Raw genomic sequence first — 18,782 nt, 5'->3', positions numbered from 1 at the left:
CGTTTTGACGACAACTCGCGAAGATAAACAATTGGGAGACTTGGCAACCAATTCGTAGATGAAATTAAAAAGAAAAAGCTGGTTACTACATGCAAAACTTGTACTCCGATAGTCTATAGATGCGCCCAAAAGTAAATTTCCCGACCGTCGCGCTGGAAACAAATTACCAAAGCTAAAATTATCGGCCGAAAAACCTCCTCTCGCGTTTCCCTGGGACATCTAGAACTAGAACAAGACTAGACTAGACGATGGAACTAGACTAGGAATGTCGGTTTGTTTGTGCCCCACCATTGTTGCTCACCATGACCATTCCGTTGAGTCTACAACTCTGCATAAAACCAGGTCAAAATACAAAGTATAGGCTGCTAGCAAAAAACGAAGCAAAGAATGTACACGTATATATACAAAGTAACTAAAATTTAACTAGGAGCCCAGCTCAAGGGCGAGATGGAAAGAGAGCTATTGTATCCTTAGCGAGTGAGTCCGAGTGATTGGTATTACATACAAATAGTAGAGACAGTAGAGAGAGACAGACATGAAAGAAACTGGTATATATGATTTGCAAACGTGAAATTGAACATTTCCTCCTTGCCCCTGCCCGCAAAGCCCAAGCAGCTCATGCCCCGCCCAACAAGGCAGCGAGACCACCACCGGCACCGGCACCGGCACCGGCACCCAGCCTTCTGCCACCAGCCCCGGCCCCATTTGCGGCTGCACCTGCTAGGAGAGCCCCCAAAAGGCCAGCTGCTCGGTTCTTCTTCTTACCCTTGCCCTTTGCGTTGGGGTCGCCGCGGAATGTACCCGTGGCTGGTGGGAGTCCGTTTTGTCCAGGTTGAGCAGGCTTTGGCCTGGGCCTGGCTGCACCGCCTCCAGTAGTGGGGGGAGTACCTCCAGTCGCGGGGGGTGTGCCAGCACCAGCACCAGCGCCAGCACCGGCACCAGGTGCACCGCCAGGGTTGCCACCAGCACCGGGTGCTGCTGCTCCTGGACGCTGACCCTTGCCCGCGCCGGCACCGTTATTCGCGCCGCCGCCTGCCCCGCCTGCGCCGCCTCTGGCTGGGGCTGGTGCTGCAGCCGGAGGAGCAGCAGCACCAGCACCAGCCCCGCCTCCGGCCTTGGGAGGAGCGTCAGCAGCAGGCTCAGCTGCAGGTACAGCGGCGGCAGGAGCAGGAGCAGGAGCAGGGGCAGGGGCTGCGGCCGCGCCAGCCGCGACGGCGGGAGGACCCTGGAATGGAGCAGCCTGTGCCGGTGCACCCGCCTTAGCATTGCCCTGTGGAGCACCCTGGAACGGGCCCGGCGATGAGCCCTTGTTGTCCTGAAAGGGTGCTACATTCGACGGCGGACCTGCCACATTTGCCGCATCAAGGGCCGAAGGGCCTTGAAAGGGAGCGACGGTGTCTGCCGCAGCTCGCTCGACCAGAGCTGGCACGGCCAGACTGGGGTCTGAGATGAGAGCGAGCAAGAGTAGAGTAGTGACTGGGACGCGCATTTTTTTTTTTCTCTTTTCGTTTGGATTCTTTTGGGAGGATGTTTGGTTGTGAAACCCTTGATTGTCTTGGCAGCTCGTATGGCCTGCAGACGAGACGAATTGTCGGTGCGTCGTGCCTAAGGTAACCAACGCGTTTTATCGGTTTGGCGGAATCAGTGATATAATTCCTTCTTGCTGCTTCTTTTTTTTCAAGGACAGATCTGCCAGAATTATGCTGGAAAAATAAACCGAAAAGCAAAGAGAGACCAAAGCAAACTAAGTTGCCTTGGTATTGCTGCACATGCAAAAGTCAAAGAGTCGGAGATATGTTTTTTTAAATACAGACCATCGCGACCCTCTACACCGAACCGGGAAAAGCATCACCACAAAGTCAAAAAGTTTACAAGTCATAGGAACCATCCAGTTCACCACGGGAAAACCATGATGCCTTCTTCCAAACAAGAAACAATCGGTGCCTGACAAGGCAAAGTGTAATGGTGAGCTTCAGCCAACCGCATCTACGGATGGCCATTCAGCGACATGACTGACATGTGCTGGTGCCTTCCATCTCCGAGCCTCAACAACAGGACACGACAGGTGGAGAGGCGAAAAGAAACACCACTCATGCCAGGAAACAAAAGTTGGGACGAAGTAGCGCCTGCGGGGCAAGGAATGTGAAGCTGTGGCTTGTATGTACTATATAAGGAACGAAGCCTAAAAATCGAGTTATACGGCGCGGGAACCCAAGCAAAGGTCGACAGAGAGGGAGGAAACATAGGGGAATAAGAGAAACAAGCCTGCCTCAGGGGTAATGATAGACATCGGATGGATCTAAGGCTATTCCCAAATGATTTCTTCCCATTGATATTGACTTTGAGAGATCGAGAGCAGAAGGGCTAGACTGTCTGCTTTTGGCTTTTGGGAGGTTGCCTGTCAAATCGAGCCTACCCCGGTTGGGTCGAGAAAAGTACAGCTGAACAACAGCCCCTCACCCAGCCCTCATCGCTGCAAAGTTAAATCGTCTAACGCTTCCCGTCTCAAAAAAAAAATTCTATGATGAATCGCAAGGTTATGGTGAGCATTACTTCAAGAAGGGCCAGGTGGCTGGCCATCCCGTCACTGGTCACTGGTCACTGGCCGCTGAGTCGCTGCCATCTTCAAATGGATGTTTTCAGGGGTAGAACAAATTAGGTGCAAACGGGGATGGTGTGTGGAGAAACCAGTTTCAGCACCAAGTCGTCGCCGTTTTTTGTACCAAACATCAGTTGGTTTTTTTCGTTTTTTTGTCTTTTACAGAGGTGTTATTATTATCATATCGTTGAGAAATTCACCACGTTAGAGGGCAGTTAGTTGTCTTGCAAGGGCTTTAACCCGATCCTGACAAGATTGCGATCAGATCGAAACATTTTCCCTGTTTTTTAACTTTTGAAATTTTTCAACGCTGGATACGCAATCGCGAAGAAAGGAGGAAGAGAGAGACAGAGAAGAAAAAAAAAAAGAAAGAAAAAAAAAAGTACAAGTGAACCGTGTCGGTCGCTCATCATGAGCCTCCGCCGCGGCACACGGCATAACACTTTACGCCAAGCCCGACTTCATTGATGGGGTATGACGAAGCACAAGATCGGAGGAGGAGCGACGCAGATCTGGGAGGAATAAAACCGTTGACGGCGTGGTTATCAAGTGGACACAGGGGATTCACGCAGGGGTAATCCACGCGTTCAACCAGGGTCTTGGGCTTCTGTCGCAAACTCGCTCCACAGACAGGGCATGGCCCGAGTTGATCTGCGCCCCCCCAATGGCTACTGGGTACCATTTCGTAGTACTGGACAAATACTGTTACCCAAGTCCCAAGTATCCTACCACGTACCGTAGAATTTGTCCTCTGGGCTTCTCCCCCCCGTGGGTCATACTTGTGCGAAAAAGGTGGCCCCACGTCGCAGTGTAGAGTCGTAAAGAAACAAAGGGGTTGGTTCTTCCAGGACTTCTAGCATGCCACTGCATCGTAATTGCCGTATCACTGCACATGGGAATTTTTCTCATCCGTGACAAAGTCTGCTCTCAAATTGCCTTTTAGAGTCGGCCGATCCGGCGAAAAGCGAGGGCGGGCACTAAACTAGAACAAACAAGGCCGCGAAATTCCCCGAGCGGATAAACGTGCTTTTTAGCGACGACTATGACAGGCACCATCCTCTACTCGACCATCTATCTGTGACAAGTTGCAATTCCTACTGCTGCTTATTCATAGCTTACCTCCATTAATTTTTTTAATTTTTTTTTTTACTTAGCTCTCACCACGTATAGATGTCTTGGGACTAGGTACCACCACGTAAAACAATGGCACCAGCAGAGCGCAGCACCGCCTTCCGGATTATGCTTCGTCCTAACCTTAACGGAAATTTTTGCACCAGCTCCGCTATTTTTTTTCCTTCTCTTTCCCTTTCTTCTCTCTTTTTCGTCATCCTGGGGCAGTGCAGCTAGCACTTTTGTGTCATTTGTGTTCATCTCTACTTGTGAATTGATTGACATTGCTGTCGATTTTCGGCTTTCAATTGCCCTACCCATATTAATTTTAATATCGGCCAGCCATAGTACCCTTACTTGGCCTGGCTGGTTCTTGCAAATCAGCCACCGAAATTCCACTGCATCGCCAAGGTGATTGTCAGCAGGCCTGGTCTTTGGTGCCGGATCCCATGTCCGCGGGCAAATCGGAAAATCACAACTTGGCGACCGCCACAGTTTCTCGCCAAGTCGCCTACGGTTGACTGCGAGGTTGATCATGTTTATATGATTCTATTTTCTTTAATTAGTTTTTTTTTTTCTTCTTTTTCTTCTTGCTGGGAAGCCTGTACAATTCAAAATGGATGCAGGGCCGGCATTTGCCTTAAGGTTTACTGGACCTTGAATTTCTAATTTCTTCTTTAGAATGCCGAAAATGTAAAAATAAAAAGAAAGGCCCCCTTTACGGTTCAGCAGTACTAGTCATTAGCAACGGGCGCTCTCCCTGCACCAAATGGCCGCGTAAATTTTAAGGAGTGTTTCCTAGGGCAAGGGGTCCAATTGAGTGGGGACGAAGAAGGGGGAAAAAAAAAGTCTTTCACAGCACCGCATAAGACGGCATGGGCAATCAAGTTGCCGTAAGTTGCCCAAAAAAGCCCACACATGTGCCCACTTTCACTTTTGACATCCACTCACAGCCCCCCAAACCCCAAACAAACTACCTAACAACACCATCCTTATCAGGCAGTGGATGGAGGCTACGGTTCATTCTCTCTTTCGACCTCTTCCCCCCTGTCATTCATTCCTTTGGCTGCTCGACTGATTTGTTCCCTTGTCCGCCGTCTCCCCGCACCAGGGGTCATCGGATCTTTGACAGTCCGCGACCCTCCAACGACCAGGCACGTCGCCTCCAAAAGACCAGGGCAGGTCAGAAAACAACCAAACACCGCCGCCAAAGAGTTTTTTGCCAACCTGGAACGACTTCTCCATGATCGACGTTCCCGGATCTGGCTGAGACCGAGGTAGCCGTGATGTATCCTCTGGCAATCCGTCGTCAATGTCACGATGCATACCATACCCATACCCATACACTTTTGCTCTGTGTCCCTGCGCCTGCCGTGTGCCGTCCCATTTTGGAGCAAGGGTGGAGCGTCCTGTCGTCCCGTCTTCCGGCAAACAACTTCATATAAGATGACAGGTGCCCTCGTTACGTCGTAATGAAGTTATTTTGGCTCACTTCTCTTCTCAGTCAGTCGCTCTTGTTTGGTGTAAACAGTAGAGGCTAGGTACCTCATCACCCCCAACGGCCGGCCCAATACATTCTCTTCTATCTTTTAACCTTTTTTTTTAGTAATTCAACTTTTTTTTTTTATTCTATATTCATTTCGACCTAATCAGCCCAGGTGGCCGAAGACATTCGCTGAGCGATATTTTGAGCTAGAGACAGAAGAAGAAGAAAAGAGAAACACAAGACCCCTTTCACTCCTTCACACACACATACACACAAGTCAACATGAGGCCTTTCGCTCCTTTTACCTTTAGCAGCCTTCTTGGGCTCGCTGCTCTGGCTCTTGCACAGAACCAAAAGGTCAACTTTAACCAGGTCGCCAACATTAACGGTGATGTGAGTGTTACCTAGCTTGATATCATTTACACCGAGGCCACAGGTTTACTGACATTGGACGAAATAGATGCAACTTAATACGCTGCAATTCCCTGATGGAACCAAGATCGAGACCTTTTCGCAAACACAACAGCAGGTTCTCGTCAACCAGAACCCCAACCCGCTGCCGGCCAACAACGTGGTTGGCAGCACGGGGCAGCCGTTTGTGGCCCTCCAGAAGCAGTCGGTCATCATCCAGACCAACAAGGCTGTGGACCTGGTGGGTGGCCAGATCGAGCTCCCCATCGACGACAAGGAGCTGGCACGTCAAAAGATCCTGCTGGACAACACCTTTGTTGCCATGCTGTCCCAGGATCGCCAGGCCTGGATCATCCAGGAGGCCATCAAGAGCGTCAACGGCACGGACAAGACGGCGCGCATGGTCAAGCTCAACCGCATCGACGGCGAGTACATGATCCTGGGCAGGAAGACGGCCGAGACGGGCCAGAGCCTGACGACTTTTGGCAACCAGGCCGCCAACCAGGTCAAGATCGATGGTGCTGGCCTCCAGGAGGTCGAGTTCACTGACGGCTTCCGCCTCTCGATCCGCTCGAGCCAGCCCATGGTCGTGCAGACCGAGGTGATCAACGGCATCAACGCCGGTCAGCTTAGCGGTGGAGTGCAGGCCGTGAACAACTTTAGGTATCTGGTCACGACCAACTTGGGTGGTCTGCAGCCGGGATTGGACAACATGGTTGCCGTTGTGCAGCTGCCGAGTAAGTGAACCCATCCTCAGTGTCGTGTCATATGTTGGTGTTTCAACATGTAAATTTGACAGGCTGGGAGAACAACTCAACTGACTCGAAAACAAAAAAAACCACAGTCAACCCTGCTCGTCTCATGGCCACCGCCCAGGCAATGGGCATGTCTGACGCCTCGGCCATCCAGCTCAGCGTCGCCCAGCGTGGCGTGCTCGCAAACCCCGGTGGTGCTCAGCAGAACATTATTGCACCGGCTCCCCGCGTCAAGAGACAAGATGGCAAGGGCAAGGGTGGCAAGGGCAACAACAACAACAACAAGAACAACAACCAGAACAACCAGAACAACCAAAACAACCTCCTCAACAACAACCAGCCTCTCCTTCTCGACAACCAGTTCAAGGCCCTCAACTCTCAGCCCGTCCTTGACATGGCCAACATGCGTGTTGCTGTTCCGGTCCAGAGCCTCGACGGCGAGTTCATTCTGACTGTCGGAGGTGCTGCTGGTGGTGGTGGTGGTGGTGGTGGTGGTGGTGGTGGCAAGCGTGCCGGCGCCGGCAAGGCCGGTGGAATGTCCCCTCCTGCCGCTGCCCCTCCCGTTGCCGCCCCCGCTGCTGCCCCCGGTGCTGCCCCTGCTGCCGCTCCGGCCGCCGCTCCTGCCGGTGGCATTCAGCAGATGGGCAAGACCCCCGGCAAGGTCAAGCGCCAGGACCCTGCTGCCGCCGGTGGAATCACCATCCAGATGACCGACCTCAAGGCCATGGTTGACAACATGATGAACGGTTCCCAGGACACCGCTCCCGTCTGGTCCATGATGGTCAACTACGCCAAGGCCAACGGTGCCGCCAAGCCTGAGGGCTTCCCCGCCGCGCCGCCGCCTGTTGAGGCTCCCGCCCAGCCCGCTGCTGCACCACCCGCGCCTGCGCCCGAGGGACAGCCTGCTCCGGCCCCTGCTCCTGCTCCTGCTCCTGCTCCTGCTCCTGCTCCTGCGCCCGAGGGACAGCCGGCTCCCGCCCCTGCTCCTGCTCCCGAGACCCAGCCTGCCCCTGCCCCAGCACCTGCACCAGCACCCGAGGCCCAGCCCGCACCTGCGCCTGCACCTGCGCCCGAGGGACAGCCGGCTCCCGCCCCTGCCCCTGCCCCTGAGGCTCAGCCCCAACCGGCTCCTCAGCGCAGGAGCAGAATCTACCGCCAGGCCGTTTAAGCCGCTCGCCAGAACGGGGCTGCTTCATCTTTTTTCTTCTTTTCTCATGTTTACCTAGGCTAAAGCTCAAAAAAATCGCTTCTCATAACAACCAAAAAAAAAATATCAGGATCTTATTTTGTATAATGACTTTTTTCTGCAAAATATGCGCCATCTTTAGCTCAGTGCCTCAGTGAATGGACTGTCAAGATGATTTATCTTGTATTTTGTATTTTCTCTATTTGATCTCTTCTCGTCTGCCGGGAAAGGTTTGGGGTTTTGTTTTGGTTCGGCATGAGGGGAGCGTTGATAGCCAACATATTTTTTTTTTTTCACTTCTCATGTTCTTTTATTCTCATGATTATGGAACACACGACACTCATTTCCCCCTTTCTCAATTATTGTTTTAAACAAATCATTTCCCTCTTATTCTTCCCTAAACCCCAGTATTCTGAGGATTTTTGTTTATTAAGAAAAAAAGAAGCTCATAGCTAGAGATATCCCTTTCCCCTCGAGGTATGAAACGACCTCGAATCAAACAGTCAAGTCCCTATTTATCAGTAAACACGCCTATTGTGAACTCCAAACATGAGATGACTTTTTTTTTTAAAAATGGTCTCTTCGGATGACAGCCATCCCGCAACTGGGTTGTGTATTGTATCGAACTTGCGAGCCTGAGTTGGCTTAGCGTCAAACTTGACGGGTTCATGCGACCTTATGACTCGACTCGAGGGCTTGTTTGAGGTTGGCTGCGATTCGAGTTAGTCCTGGAATGGATGCTACTTGTACAATTGACGATAATTCCCTGTGGGGAGGCGTCGAGGATCCCGGCCCTGTGGCCCGTCGGTGCAGTCTCAGTTTATTGCCTTGATCTACAGCGCCGACCAATTTCGAGATGCGACAAGGTTTGAACTACCACCACTAGTCTAGTCGTTCCCCCAAGTGCTTCTCTTACACTGGAATTTGCATAATTACCCCTTTGCCGCGAAATATAAATATCTTCGCAACGCAGTCTCGATTGCGTGGCCCAGCATACTACTATAGTCTAGAAATAGTGTATTGCCAATCTTGCCATGGTTGTGGTCCATCAAACTTGCACATATCATGACATGGAAAGTGCGCCTGCGCTTCCGCAGTATACAAGTGACTTTCCGCCCGAGCCCGGCCTTCAGGGCGTACTGTACCGCGTATTTTTAATCGAGGGGGTTTGAGAGCCGACCAAACACATGCAAGATGTCCACGCCGTACAAAGATATCTTTTCTTGGCAACCCTGTTGTCAATGAACGCAATACTGGCCAGGTTCCAACGCCAAAATGCGGGGATACGCCAAATGATTGGGCTAAGCTGAATTGATTGCAGGGGTCAATTGGCCACGAATTATTCGAATCCATCAGCTAGCTCATGGTTTGATCCACGATACGGCAACCTGCCCTGTTGGAAATAGTGTCTTCCAATCTGACAAATCGTCACAATCGTAAGCAGGCGGTTGCTACAGCACCAAGAGCACCACTTAAAACCCAAGATTGGTAATCGTCAGCTGATCTCCACGCTATAAAGCTCCGAAGATACCTCCGCCGAGGTGGTGGTGATCGACCTGTGGAGCCCTCGCGCTAGCCAAACCTTGAAACTCCTCACCCGCTCTCAACCCCTCTTTCCGACCAGCAGAAATAGAAATGTCGCCAACGCTCGTCATCGTCACGGGCTCCTTCGCGCCGGCCTCGCTCTACACCGAATTTGTCGCCGTGCTCAAGAAGCATGGTGTCGACACCGTCGTCTTATCGTCGCCCTCGGTGGGCCGGCGCGAGGGCAAGCCAGCAGCGTCCATGATGGAGGACGCCGACGAGATCGTCCGGGCCGTGAGCGAGCTGCTGGATGCCGGCAAGGAGGTGGTGCTGTTGGCGCACTCGTACGGCGGAATCCCCGCCGCGCAGTCCATGGAGCGTCTATCGGTCAAGCAGCGGACGGCAGCGGGCAAGAGGGGCGGCGTGGCTAAGATGGTCTACCTGACCGCCATCGCGCTGCCCCTCGGCGGGTCAAACATGGACTCGTTCAACCCAGAGAGCGCATCGCATTTGATGAAAAGCGACGTGAGTTTGAGACCTTGCGATTTGCGACAAGGTCGTGTGAGGCGTGAATTGATGGGGACCCCAAGAGAGAGAGAGAGAGAGAGAGAGAGAGAGAGAGAGAGAGAGAGAGAGAGAGAGAGAGAGAGAGAGAGAGAGAGAGAGAGAGACAAGCTTACAAACATACAAACATAGGGTGAATATATGGACATTGTCCCGGAAGGCCTGGTGAGCACAACCTTCAGCGACTTGCCGCCCGAGGAAGGACTCAAGTGGGCCAAAAAGATGTCGTGCCATTCGCTCAAGAGCTTCCAGGACAAGCTGATGTACCCGGGCTACAACGACGTCGAGATGCACTACATCCTGTGCGAGCTCGACGCGCTGATTCCCCCGATTGCGCAGGAGGCCATGGTGTCATTAATCAAGGAGAGTTCGGGCAAGGAAGTCAAGGTGCACAGGCTAGCAGCTGGTCATGCGGCGACCGTCAGCGCGCCCGAGAAGTTGGCTGAGGTTGTCAAGACGATTGTTTAGGGGCATGGATTTGTTGATATCAATCCGTTGTTGTTGTCTTTTCTTTTCGTCGCATGTTGGGGGATCAGATGTGTGGCGCAAGTTGATGTTTCCAAAGTGGCCGGCAATGTAATTACCTAATTACTGCATGCCCGACCGGAAAGCGATTCAAACAATGGTGGTGCTGTCTGTAGCTTGTGACAAAACGGCGGGCCGATTGATCATTTTAACCCACTTCCGGGGTTTTAGGTCTAGTGCAGGTTAATCTGGCCGCCATTTGGTAGTTCTGGTCTAGACTGCCATGGATTGATGAGATTTCCAGGTACCTATCAAATGGGATTTGGTCGCGTGAAGGACGCGCAAGCATACGCAGTCACCGACAAACTTGGCAAAGACTTGAGCTGATTACTGAATGGCTGCATGTGTGTAAAATCAGGTGGCTGCGGGGTACAGTACTCTCGCACCCCCGAGAAGAAAGAAATTGAGTTGGGACTGTACGTGGCGGATGGATGCACTTGTCGCTAGGAGGATCGGCGAGGCGAACATCTGATCTGATTTGTTGATTGCCCGATGCCCAATAATAGGCAGCAAATACAAGAAACCATTGGATTGAATGAATGAATGTATTGGAGAATCAGGGTCCAGTACCGATGCCCCACTGCAACCACCACCAGCAACTGTACCGTAGAACCCCCATCTCAGTCGTCTCTTTACTGTACAGGCACAAGGCGCAGAAAAAGTTAATGTGAACCCCGCAGATCCACTACAAATAATACTAATTCTAGCGAAACACAACGGACCTGGCGACGTAATCACCTGTCCAAACTCATCCACCCCAGCATCAAATGCCATCGATATCTTGTCAATGATTTTTTGATCACCACGGCAGTATCAATTTAGTCAATACCGTATGCCCACTCTCAAAAACAATCCAGCCGTTCTAAAAAAAATCTAGGTCGATAGACATGGCGTCCACTCCAGGCGTCGCCACCCCTCTGGTGGATGAGGACAAGAGCCTGGCTTCCGAGATCTCCGGGCTGGAAGAGAGCCTGGCCAGCATCGCCACCGCCCACGAAAAGTACCACGAGTCGCTGGCTGCGGCAACCGACCGTCTCGACACGGTCATCGAGGAGCATGTGTCTAGTGTACTGCCGCCTCTGCGCGAGCTCATCGCCGCTGCCCGGTACTTTTGGGCCGGCATGATTGATGCCCAAGCCGATCAGGTCGTGGGCGAGGGCGAGGGCGACCAGCCCGACGAGGAGGATGTCGAGCGGGCGCTGCGCGAAATCGAAAAGTCGGTCGCCGTCTTGGACTCGGCCTGCGAGACGGGGTTGCGGCTGCTGACCGACGACGACCTCGGGGCGAGCATCAAGACGTCGCGCGTCAGGGCCACCGGTGCGTACAATGCCGCCTTTGGGTTCTGGAAAGACTGCGATTCGCGCCGGATCCCCGAGGCGAGGCAGCTGCTCGAGGCCAACATGCAAACCATCGCGGCGCTTGAGAAAAAGGCCAATGCCGCAAATTCTGCCAGAGACAATGATTTGTCCAGCGTAAGTTCGGCGATGCACGTGATCTGGTAATATTACAGATGGTACCATGGAGGCTTTTGTGGCTACCTTGGGCAGGTAGGTGCCTAGGCAGGCTAATCCGTAGCTAACCATCAACGTTGCCTTTGCAGATTCCATCAGAAGACGACACGCTTGGCTACAAACCCCTCAGCACCGCAAAGGCCGCTCGCAAAGGCGCTGCGATTATCGACGGGTCTGTGGTCCAGTCGCAAGTTCGGAGCGACATGAAGGAGGCGCTTACCGAGCACCAAACTCTGGCCCAATCAGTGACGAAGCTTGTCTGCCAGGGAACCCACCTCAAGCTGCTTCGCAACGAGCTGCGAGGACAAGATTTGCTTGGCACAATCTGCGAGCAGAGACTAAAGACCATTGTCCGCAACCTCGAGAGGGGCAGAGCGGCAGCTACATCCATCATTGATGTTGTCAAAAAGATCCTCGGCAAGCTCGAATTCATCGATGCCAAGGATGAGGGCGACTTTCCCGTCGAGGACCTGCTCGGCCTTTCCGCTCGTCTGATCGTTCATTTGAGGCACCATAGCACCGAGGAGCGTTGGGCTCTTTCACAAGACCTTGTTACGTCGCTGAAGGGCCAGGGCAACGGCCAAGGCCAGGGGCTACCGTTGCCCTTGTCTGTCACAGAGATCCTGAGCCAGATAGAAAGTCCTCGGCCTAACAACGACAACCGGGGAACGCCGAAAGCTATACCGAATCGACCGGCCGAGGCGGATCAAAATCGCTGTGCGCCCCTGCCCTCGACGGAGCGACGAGCACCTGGGGGTCTCGATGCCCTGGCCCCTATGCCCTACCAAGAAGAACCAGCCACACCTCCACCGCCGCAGCTGCAGATCATGGGCGCTTCATGGGCCGGCAAGGACGTAACGGCGACCCTGGCAAGCCGCGTCAAGGACAACAAGCTCGTCATCAACATGCACAACATCCACACCATCTTGGGCGATCCGATGCCTTACAAGTACAAGATCCTGACGGGTCTATACCGCTACGGCGACCGCGGCGAGGAGCGGCTGTTCATCATCAGCGAGCAGCTGCCGCTCTTCTCCTCGAGCGTCTTTGTCATCTCGCCGCCCAAGGACAACCACCCCAGCAACCGCCTGTCGATCCCCGTGGCTAACAACGTCTGGCAAGACCCGAGCGGCGGGTTCGAGATCGTCGCGGTGACGTACGGTCCCCGGCACGTGCGGAACGAAGCGGTCCTGGCCGACTTTGCAGACTACTTTGCGGGGCGAAAGGGGCGGATGGTGCCGGACAATGGTTTCTTTAGGGGTGACCCGTGGCCTGGCCAAGACAAGACCTGGACCGTGTTTGTGAGGTTTGCTGGCAGTGGCAGGGGGATCACCACTGTTGCTGGGTTGGAGGGGAGAGGCCTCGAGAATCCGTGGGCATCTTTGTAGGGAATCGCTGGTATTATTAATGAGATTTGTTCTACGCCGTGAGTCGCTTTTATGCTGGACTAGAACCAGACTAGTCTAGAACTAGAACTAATCTCGGTCTAGGCCTCAGGCGTATCCAAGTGCCATGTGATATGGAGCGGGTAGGCTGGGGAAGAAGATCCCCTCGACATATCATCCCATTATCCACATAAATTCAAATCCCTTCACAATCAATCTGTCCTTATAAACAGATTCAAGATGCTCTGCGGCGAGTGCCTTGACTTTGCGCGAAATCCTGCAATTCTTAATGCCCACTTTGGTTGTACGCTCAAATCAAGCTGGACTGCGTGCAAAGCTTCGGCCAGCGAGGGCTGTGAATTGCGTCTATTGATCAAGGGGCACTACGACGGACCTGGCGGGAAATGACCACGGGAGGATATTGTCCGCGACGAGCCTCTTACGGTTCGCAAGTCCCACAATTCAACCCTTGCGGTTGCTGTGCCTCGCAAGGCATTTGGGACGCAAGATATTATACTGGACACCTGTGCCACGTTCGCTAAGGCACAGTGCCTTGCAAATCTATTTTCCTTTTATAGAATCTATGGCTAACACGGAAACTTAGATGACCCAGCAGCTCTCGACTCGCGAATTGCAAGAGATCTTGCGCGTCTGCAGGAGCACTCACGCCTAGTGCAAAACTCCTGACCAGGGCGTTTATCTTCCAACAAGAGTGCTTGATATTGGGACACCTGGCGAGTGGTCCAGTATCAGGCTGTTGGAGACGGGACGGACAGTCGAGGCACCTTACATCACACCAAGTCACTGCTGGGGGAAGACATCCGCGTCGCTCCTGCTCCTGAAACAAGAAGCCTTGGAAGAGCATATCAGTGCCGTCGGCCATCACATGAGAAATCCTCTACAGAGTTGAGCTTGGTGCTTTGAGGGACGCGAGCTAAGTAGGCGCACTGTGTTCTTCGATGAGGCTGGGTGCTTTTGGGAATGCCGCCAAGGTCAAATTCCAGAGATTGTCGCAAATCCCGTGGATCTCAGCCATAATTTTGACTAGGCTGGCCGATCCATGAAGGCGTACGCAAAGTTTGATCTTGACCGCGTCCCTCAGGTGGCTTCACCGATGCCTCACGCAGCCCCCGAGGAGGAATGCTCCAACTTTGCATGTAATTGGTACGAGACTCTAAATGAGTACTTATTGCGCAAGCTAACCTTTGACGACGACGCTTTTTGCCAGCGCTAGCAGCCATTGCCAAGATCTATGGTGGCGACCGTCGCGCCATCGGTGACACCTATCTGGCCGAGAATCTGGCAAGCGGATACACATCGCGGCTTGCTCTGGTCGGCCAAAGCAGATCTCGACAACCAGGATTGGAAACGACACGACACCGCGCCTTCATGGAGCTGGGCATCTGCCTTTGGGAGCACTACCTTGCTTAATCCGAGCAAAGTGTGGAGTAAGTGATAGAAACCATCGAGTGCGAATTCCCGACAAGGATGCAGTCTTCCTGCGGGCAAACTTGGTTCCAACTCACACACACGACGAGGGACAACTGAGCTCGGGTTTATTGCACCACAGTGCCTACCTCCACGGGTTGTTGCTCGTAGAAGCCGGCACAGCGGGCCATTACGTGCGAAAGGGAACATTCGCCATGCAGCCAGGCAAAAGAAAGATGCCAAAGAACTGGAAAGAATCTTTCGAGACGCCGGTTACAGGAAGTTTAGCGACAGGAAAAACAACTTTGATGGTACATGGGATGGCTGAGAGGAGCGGACTGTCGTTATCATGTGACGCTGTTGTTAGGATTCGGGCCGCACAACTGAGTTTGAGTTTTTTTTTTTTTTTTCTTTTTTTTCTTCTTTTTTCTTTCAAGCCTGTATAAAGTTCCCAGAGCAAAAGCGTATTTTGTGTTTATGCGCAGCGGCGAGCAGTAAGATCCCAAAAAAACAGAAACTTGTTATCAAGCGCCTGTTGGCCCATAGTATCGTCGGAGGCTATGCCACGACAGGACGGATACGATCGAAGAGGACACGGGCAAGTAATAGCTCACAACCTGATTAGCAACAATCACGGTAATGTTATTTGTGCTTGAAGAGTCCGGCGACTTGAATATTTACCAGAAAAAGTAGCAAAGAGCTGAAAATAAAATATGATTTTAGGACACGTCCAATTTATTAAAGCTGTGGCGGCTGGTGCAGTACTCTGTGATGCGAGTGAAAAACGTTGGCCATTTGAAATTAAATTATTCAACACATATTTTGTTAATTCAAAACGCAATTTGACAGAAATAGTGAGACAAATACAGTATATAATCAGCTAAAACTTGATTGATTTTTTTTACTTTTCTGCTTAACATTGTTTCCCGCTTCCAAACTGCTCATACGAGTTGCGCCAAAAGACTTTTGGAGAGGCCTGCATACCGCCTACCGGTATAAAATGCACCACGCTACCTCTAATAAGCCACCACGGTTGCGCCAGCCATTTAGTATGCATGTAGCCCACTATCCTCGGGTGGCGGCATTAAGGGCCTCTAGCATGGCGTCCTTCTTCTTTCCATACCCTGTCAAATATCCCCTTGCATCGGAGATTGTGAAATGTTTTGCGGGTCCCCGAGCCTTAACCTCTGGGTCCGTAGGATCGCTTTTATGTGTCACCGTGCCTTTATACCAAACGATGTCGCCAAAGGTACCAAGGTATTCAACGGGGCCGAGCGTAAACCCACCCTCCTCCCTAGCCTCGCGCCTTACACAAGTTTCCCAGTCGCCGCCGTCCTGAACATCCAATCCACCTTTAGGCAGTATCCAACCACTCTCCTTGGAAGGAACCATCCAAACTTCACTCGTGCCGTGAAACGGAACAACACCACAGCGATGGCGTGAACCGCTCGCGTCATAAGCTATCGAAATTATGTTCAGTTTAAAATATTATATTAAAGGAGAGATATAAAGGACTTACATGAGCCAGGCTTTCCGGGTGCCGCCAGGATAGCCGGGACAAGCCCGAAGGTGAGATAAAACAAAGAGGACTTCATATTTTTAATAGTTGAGGAGAGAAGATAAAAGGGAAGAATAAACCAAAGGTGAGACAAGGGATTTGGGTGGTAGGACTTGCAAAGGTTATATATTTTGATTTGATAAGCCCGGTTGAGTTTGATTTTACACGCTACTTTCACGCACTATTATATACTATTTTACCTTGCCAAGTTTATATTCGAATATTCTTGTGTAGGCCTGCAATTTACGAGTAAAATGTATAAGCTTTCGTACAAGTTTATGCAATTTCCCTTAGCCGTTGCTAAAAATAATTATAATTAACATCTGCCCCGATTCGCATAACAAATTATAAAAGTTTTTAATTTTATACATCAAATTATAATTCGAGCTAGTCTCCAAAATTCATCCGCGTAAAATACTTTGAGTCGTGTAAAAGAGTTTTGAACAAGTTAAATTGGTTATTTTTATAATGTAAACGCGTTTATTCCAGGTTTTGAAGACCTTTTCAAAAGGCTTTATCTTTCATGCAAAAAGATAATGCGAATTAAAACTTTGGATATAATTAATTCCAAGTTTTAAAGCTCTTATATGCAGCTAAGGGTATTTTAATTACTCATTTGTAATTTTTTATATATTTTTGGAAGTTTTAACGCACTTTTTACACAAAAGTTTAGTAACGTGGTTCATCAGGACCCCGGACATATCAGGACCCCGGACACTTTTCCTGCACAATACTACTTCCAATTTCAATTGCAACGCCAGCGTTGTTCAATTTACCTCAATGCAATCGGATATATGTACATCAGACATTTCTGCATCCTCCTGACAGGTGCGTGCATTATGTCCAGGTTTACCGCAGTTGCCGCAACGTCGTTTAGTCGCCGGCTGCGCACTACTCCCCTCCCCATTTTCATCTTTCTTTTCGTATATTAGACCATCGGCACCATTTGATTGAAGCAAATTCTGACCCTCTTGTATGGTAAATGACCCTCCTTCGCGGATACGTGTTTTTTGAGCCCTGCGCCGCTTGCTAAGCGCTTCGTTGGCCTTCCGAAGGCTGTGGTTCTCCGCTTCCAAAAGTGTGGTTCGATGAGCAATCGACTCCAACCCTTTTGCTAGCTGCTTTACAGCATTAAAAATAGGCGTTGGCGAGCTTCCCTGATGACAGTTGATTCGACTTTTAACAAGGGTAGATTGATTAACGGCTTCTGTCGGGTTGTGCGGTGTTTGAGAGACCCAGGTTTCGGTGCTGGAAAAATCAAGCTCTTTAGGTGGCGGCGTCCGTAGCCTAACATCCAGCTTAGATATGACCATTTCCGGGCTATGGGGGATAATTCCCGCCCCTCGAAAACCCCCGGCCATATTTTCTTTTGTCATTGACTTTTTGTAAGCCGCTGCAAAAGCCAAAAAGAAGTCGACTTTGCTGATGTTAGTGATGTGGGCCCGGATAAAGTCGTTAATTTTTTGACCGTACGCCCGCTTAAGGACGTTAAACACTCCGACATCAAGTGGCTGGGTTAAATGAGATGAATGAGCAGGCAGGTAAAGTGGAATAATATTGTGATCTTTGCAATAGCCCTCGAATTCAGGGGATCGATGACTGCCGTGCCCATCGAGCACTAACATCCGATATACGCCTTTTGTCCGCGATTTTGTATGGTTGTCGAAATGCTGAACCCAGTCGAGGCCAGTCTCGTTGTCGGTCCATCCATTAACGGTGGGTTTGAGGCGCCACGTGTCCGGAAGACCGCCTTCTGTATACCAATTGGACAAATGGTAAAAGCCTTTGACGATGATATACGGGGGTATATTGTAACCGTCGCCACTGATGCAACAAATTGCAGTCGCCCATTCTCGATTGCCAGGCTGTACTTTTTTCCTTCTTCCGCGTCTTTCGGACCCAGTTACGACCATTCCAGCGCAAATCTGGCCCATCATAAAGCCGGTTTCGTCGAAGTTGTACATGTCGCAGTCTTGGATGCCATATTTGGCCCTCATATTGGCCACCAATTGAAACCACGCGTTTAACGCGTCAGGATCTTCGCAAAGAGCTCTTTGGAAATCGTAAGCGCGAGAAAAACGCGTTTTTAATTCTGTGCGTCGTTGTACGAAGCGATAAGCCCATTGCTTGCCGACCGGTCGCGCGTCCCGCGCAGCGAGAAGATGATCGGCCATTGCGGCCACATCAGCGATCTGGGCTGGAAACCCTCGGGAATCCAGGTCCAGTATATACTGGACAATTACTTCCTCTTCCCTTTCCGTTAGCTTTTGGTTGCCTGGCCGACGATTGGCCAAAGAAGCGATGCCGTTTATTCTGTCGTGTAGTGTCGATTTTGGGACATTATATATTAATGCAACCTTTCGTATGCTTTTCTTTTTGCTTGATCGGAGCTCATTTAGAGCAAGAATGATTCGCGCTTCGCAATTTGATGATTCCATTACTGTTGGGGGAAAGAACACGTGTGGAAAATAAAGGATGAAACTGGGTTGAAAAATGTCCGGGGTCCTGATATGTCCGGGGTCCTGATGAACCACGTTATAAAAATAGCGTCATTTACAAGTGTTACGACCAGACAGTTGGGCCGGTACCAGAGAGGCCAGGTGGGGTCACACCCCTCCTGACGACACTCGCCCGAAAGAGATACCGACCGGCAGAACAGCGATTACCTAAGGACAAGGCCACGAGATCTCACGTGACCTCACGTGACGGCCAAATAAATGGATCTCTATGATCTGTAGAA

General features: G+C 51.2%; 6 protein-coding genes across 6 annotated transcripts; 4 read left to right on the top strand and 2 right to left on the bottom strand.

Moving 5' to 3' along the window:
- Positions 1–616: 616 nt before the first annotated feature.
- Positions 617–1,489, bottom strand: MGG_14155 (uncharacterized protein; the record flags this gene model as incomplete). The annotated part of the gene is made up of 1 exon (XM_003720399.1): positions 617–1,489. One exon carries the CDS (start codon positions 1,487–1,489, stop codon positions 617–619), a length of 873 nt encoding a protein of 290 aa, XP_003720447.1.
- Positions 1,490–4,893: 3,404 nt separating this feature from the next.
- Positions 4,894–7,726, top strand: MGG_09796 (uncharacterized protein). The gene is made up of 3 exons (XM_003720398.1): positions 4,894–5,588; positions 5,656–6,343; positions 6,451–7,726. The coding sequence occupies exons 1-3, from the start codon at positions 5,478–5,480 to the stop codon at positions 7,527–7,529; spliced, it is 1,878 nt and encodes a 625-aa protein (XP_003720446.1). The 5' UTR covers positions 4,894–5,477; the 3' UTR covers positions 7,530–7,726.
- A 1,456-nt stretch (positions 7,727–9,182) lies between these two features.
- Positions 9,183–10,103, top strand: MGG_09797 (uncharacterized protein; the record flags this gene model as incomplete). Its single annotated transcript, XM_003720397.1, has 2 exons — positions 9,183–9,596; positions 9,768–10,103. The coding sequence occupies 2 exons, from the start codon at positions 9,183–9,185 to the stop codon at positions 10,101–10,103; spliced, it is 750 nt and encodes a 249-aa protein (XP_003720445.1).
- A 708-nt stretch (positions 10,104–10,811) lies between these two features.
- On the top strand, positions 10,812–13,380 carry MGG_09798 (uncharacterized protein). Its single transcript, XM_003720396.1, has 2 exons — positions 10,812–11,632; positions 11,761–13,380. The coding sequence occupies exons 1-2, from the start codon at positions 11,048–11,050 to the stop codon at positions 13,057–13,059; spliced, it is 1,884 nt and encodes a 627-aa protein (XP_003720444.1). The 5' UTR covers positions 10,812–11,047; the 3' UTR covers positions 13,060–13,380.
- Positions 13,381–14,116: 736 nt separating this feature from the next.
- Positions 14,117–14,487, top strand: MGG_17843 (uncharacterized protein; the record flags this gene model as incomplete). The annotated part of the gene is made up of 2 exons (XM_003720395.1): positions 14,117–14,213; positions 14,285–14,487. 2 exons carry the CDS (start codon positions 14,117–14,119, stop codon positions 14,485–14,487), a joined length of 300 nt encoding a protein of 99 aa, XP_003720443.1.
- A 1,062-nt stretch (positions 14,488–15,549) lies between these two features.
- MGG_14156 (uncharacterized protein) lies at positions 15,550–16,079 on the bottom strand (the record flags this gene model as incomplete). The annotated part of the gene is made up of 2 exons (XM_003720394.1): positions 15,550–15,944; positions 16,004–16,079. 2 exons carry the CDS (start codon positions 16,077–16,079, stop codon positions 15,550–15,552), a joined length of 471 nt encoding a protein of 156 aa, XP_003720442.1.
- Between the last annotated feature and the right edge of the window lie 2,703 nt (positions 16,080–18,782).

Source organism: Pyricularia oryzae, chromosome 6, assembly GCF_000002495.2.
Source record: "Pyricularia oryzae 70-15 chromosome 6, whole genome shotgun sequence".
Taxonomy (NCBI): domain Eukaryota; kingdom Fungi; phylum Ascomycota; class Sordariomycetes; order Magnaporthales; family Pyriculariaceae; genus Pyricularia; species Pyricularia oryzae.
The sequence above is the reverse complement of the archived record's forward strand: the minus strand, read 5'-3'. Positions and strand labels throughout refer to the sequence as shown.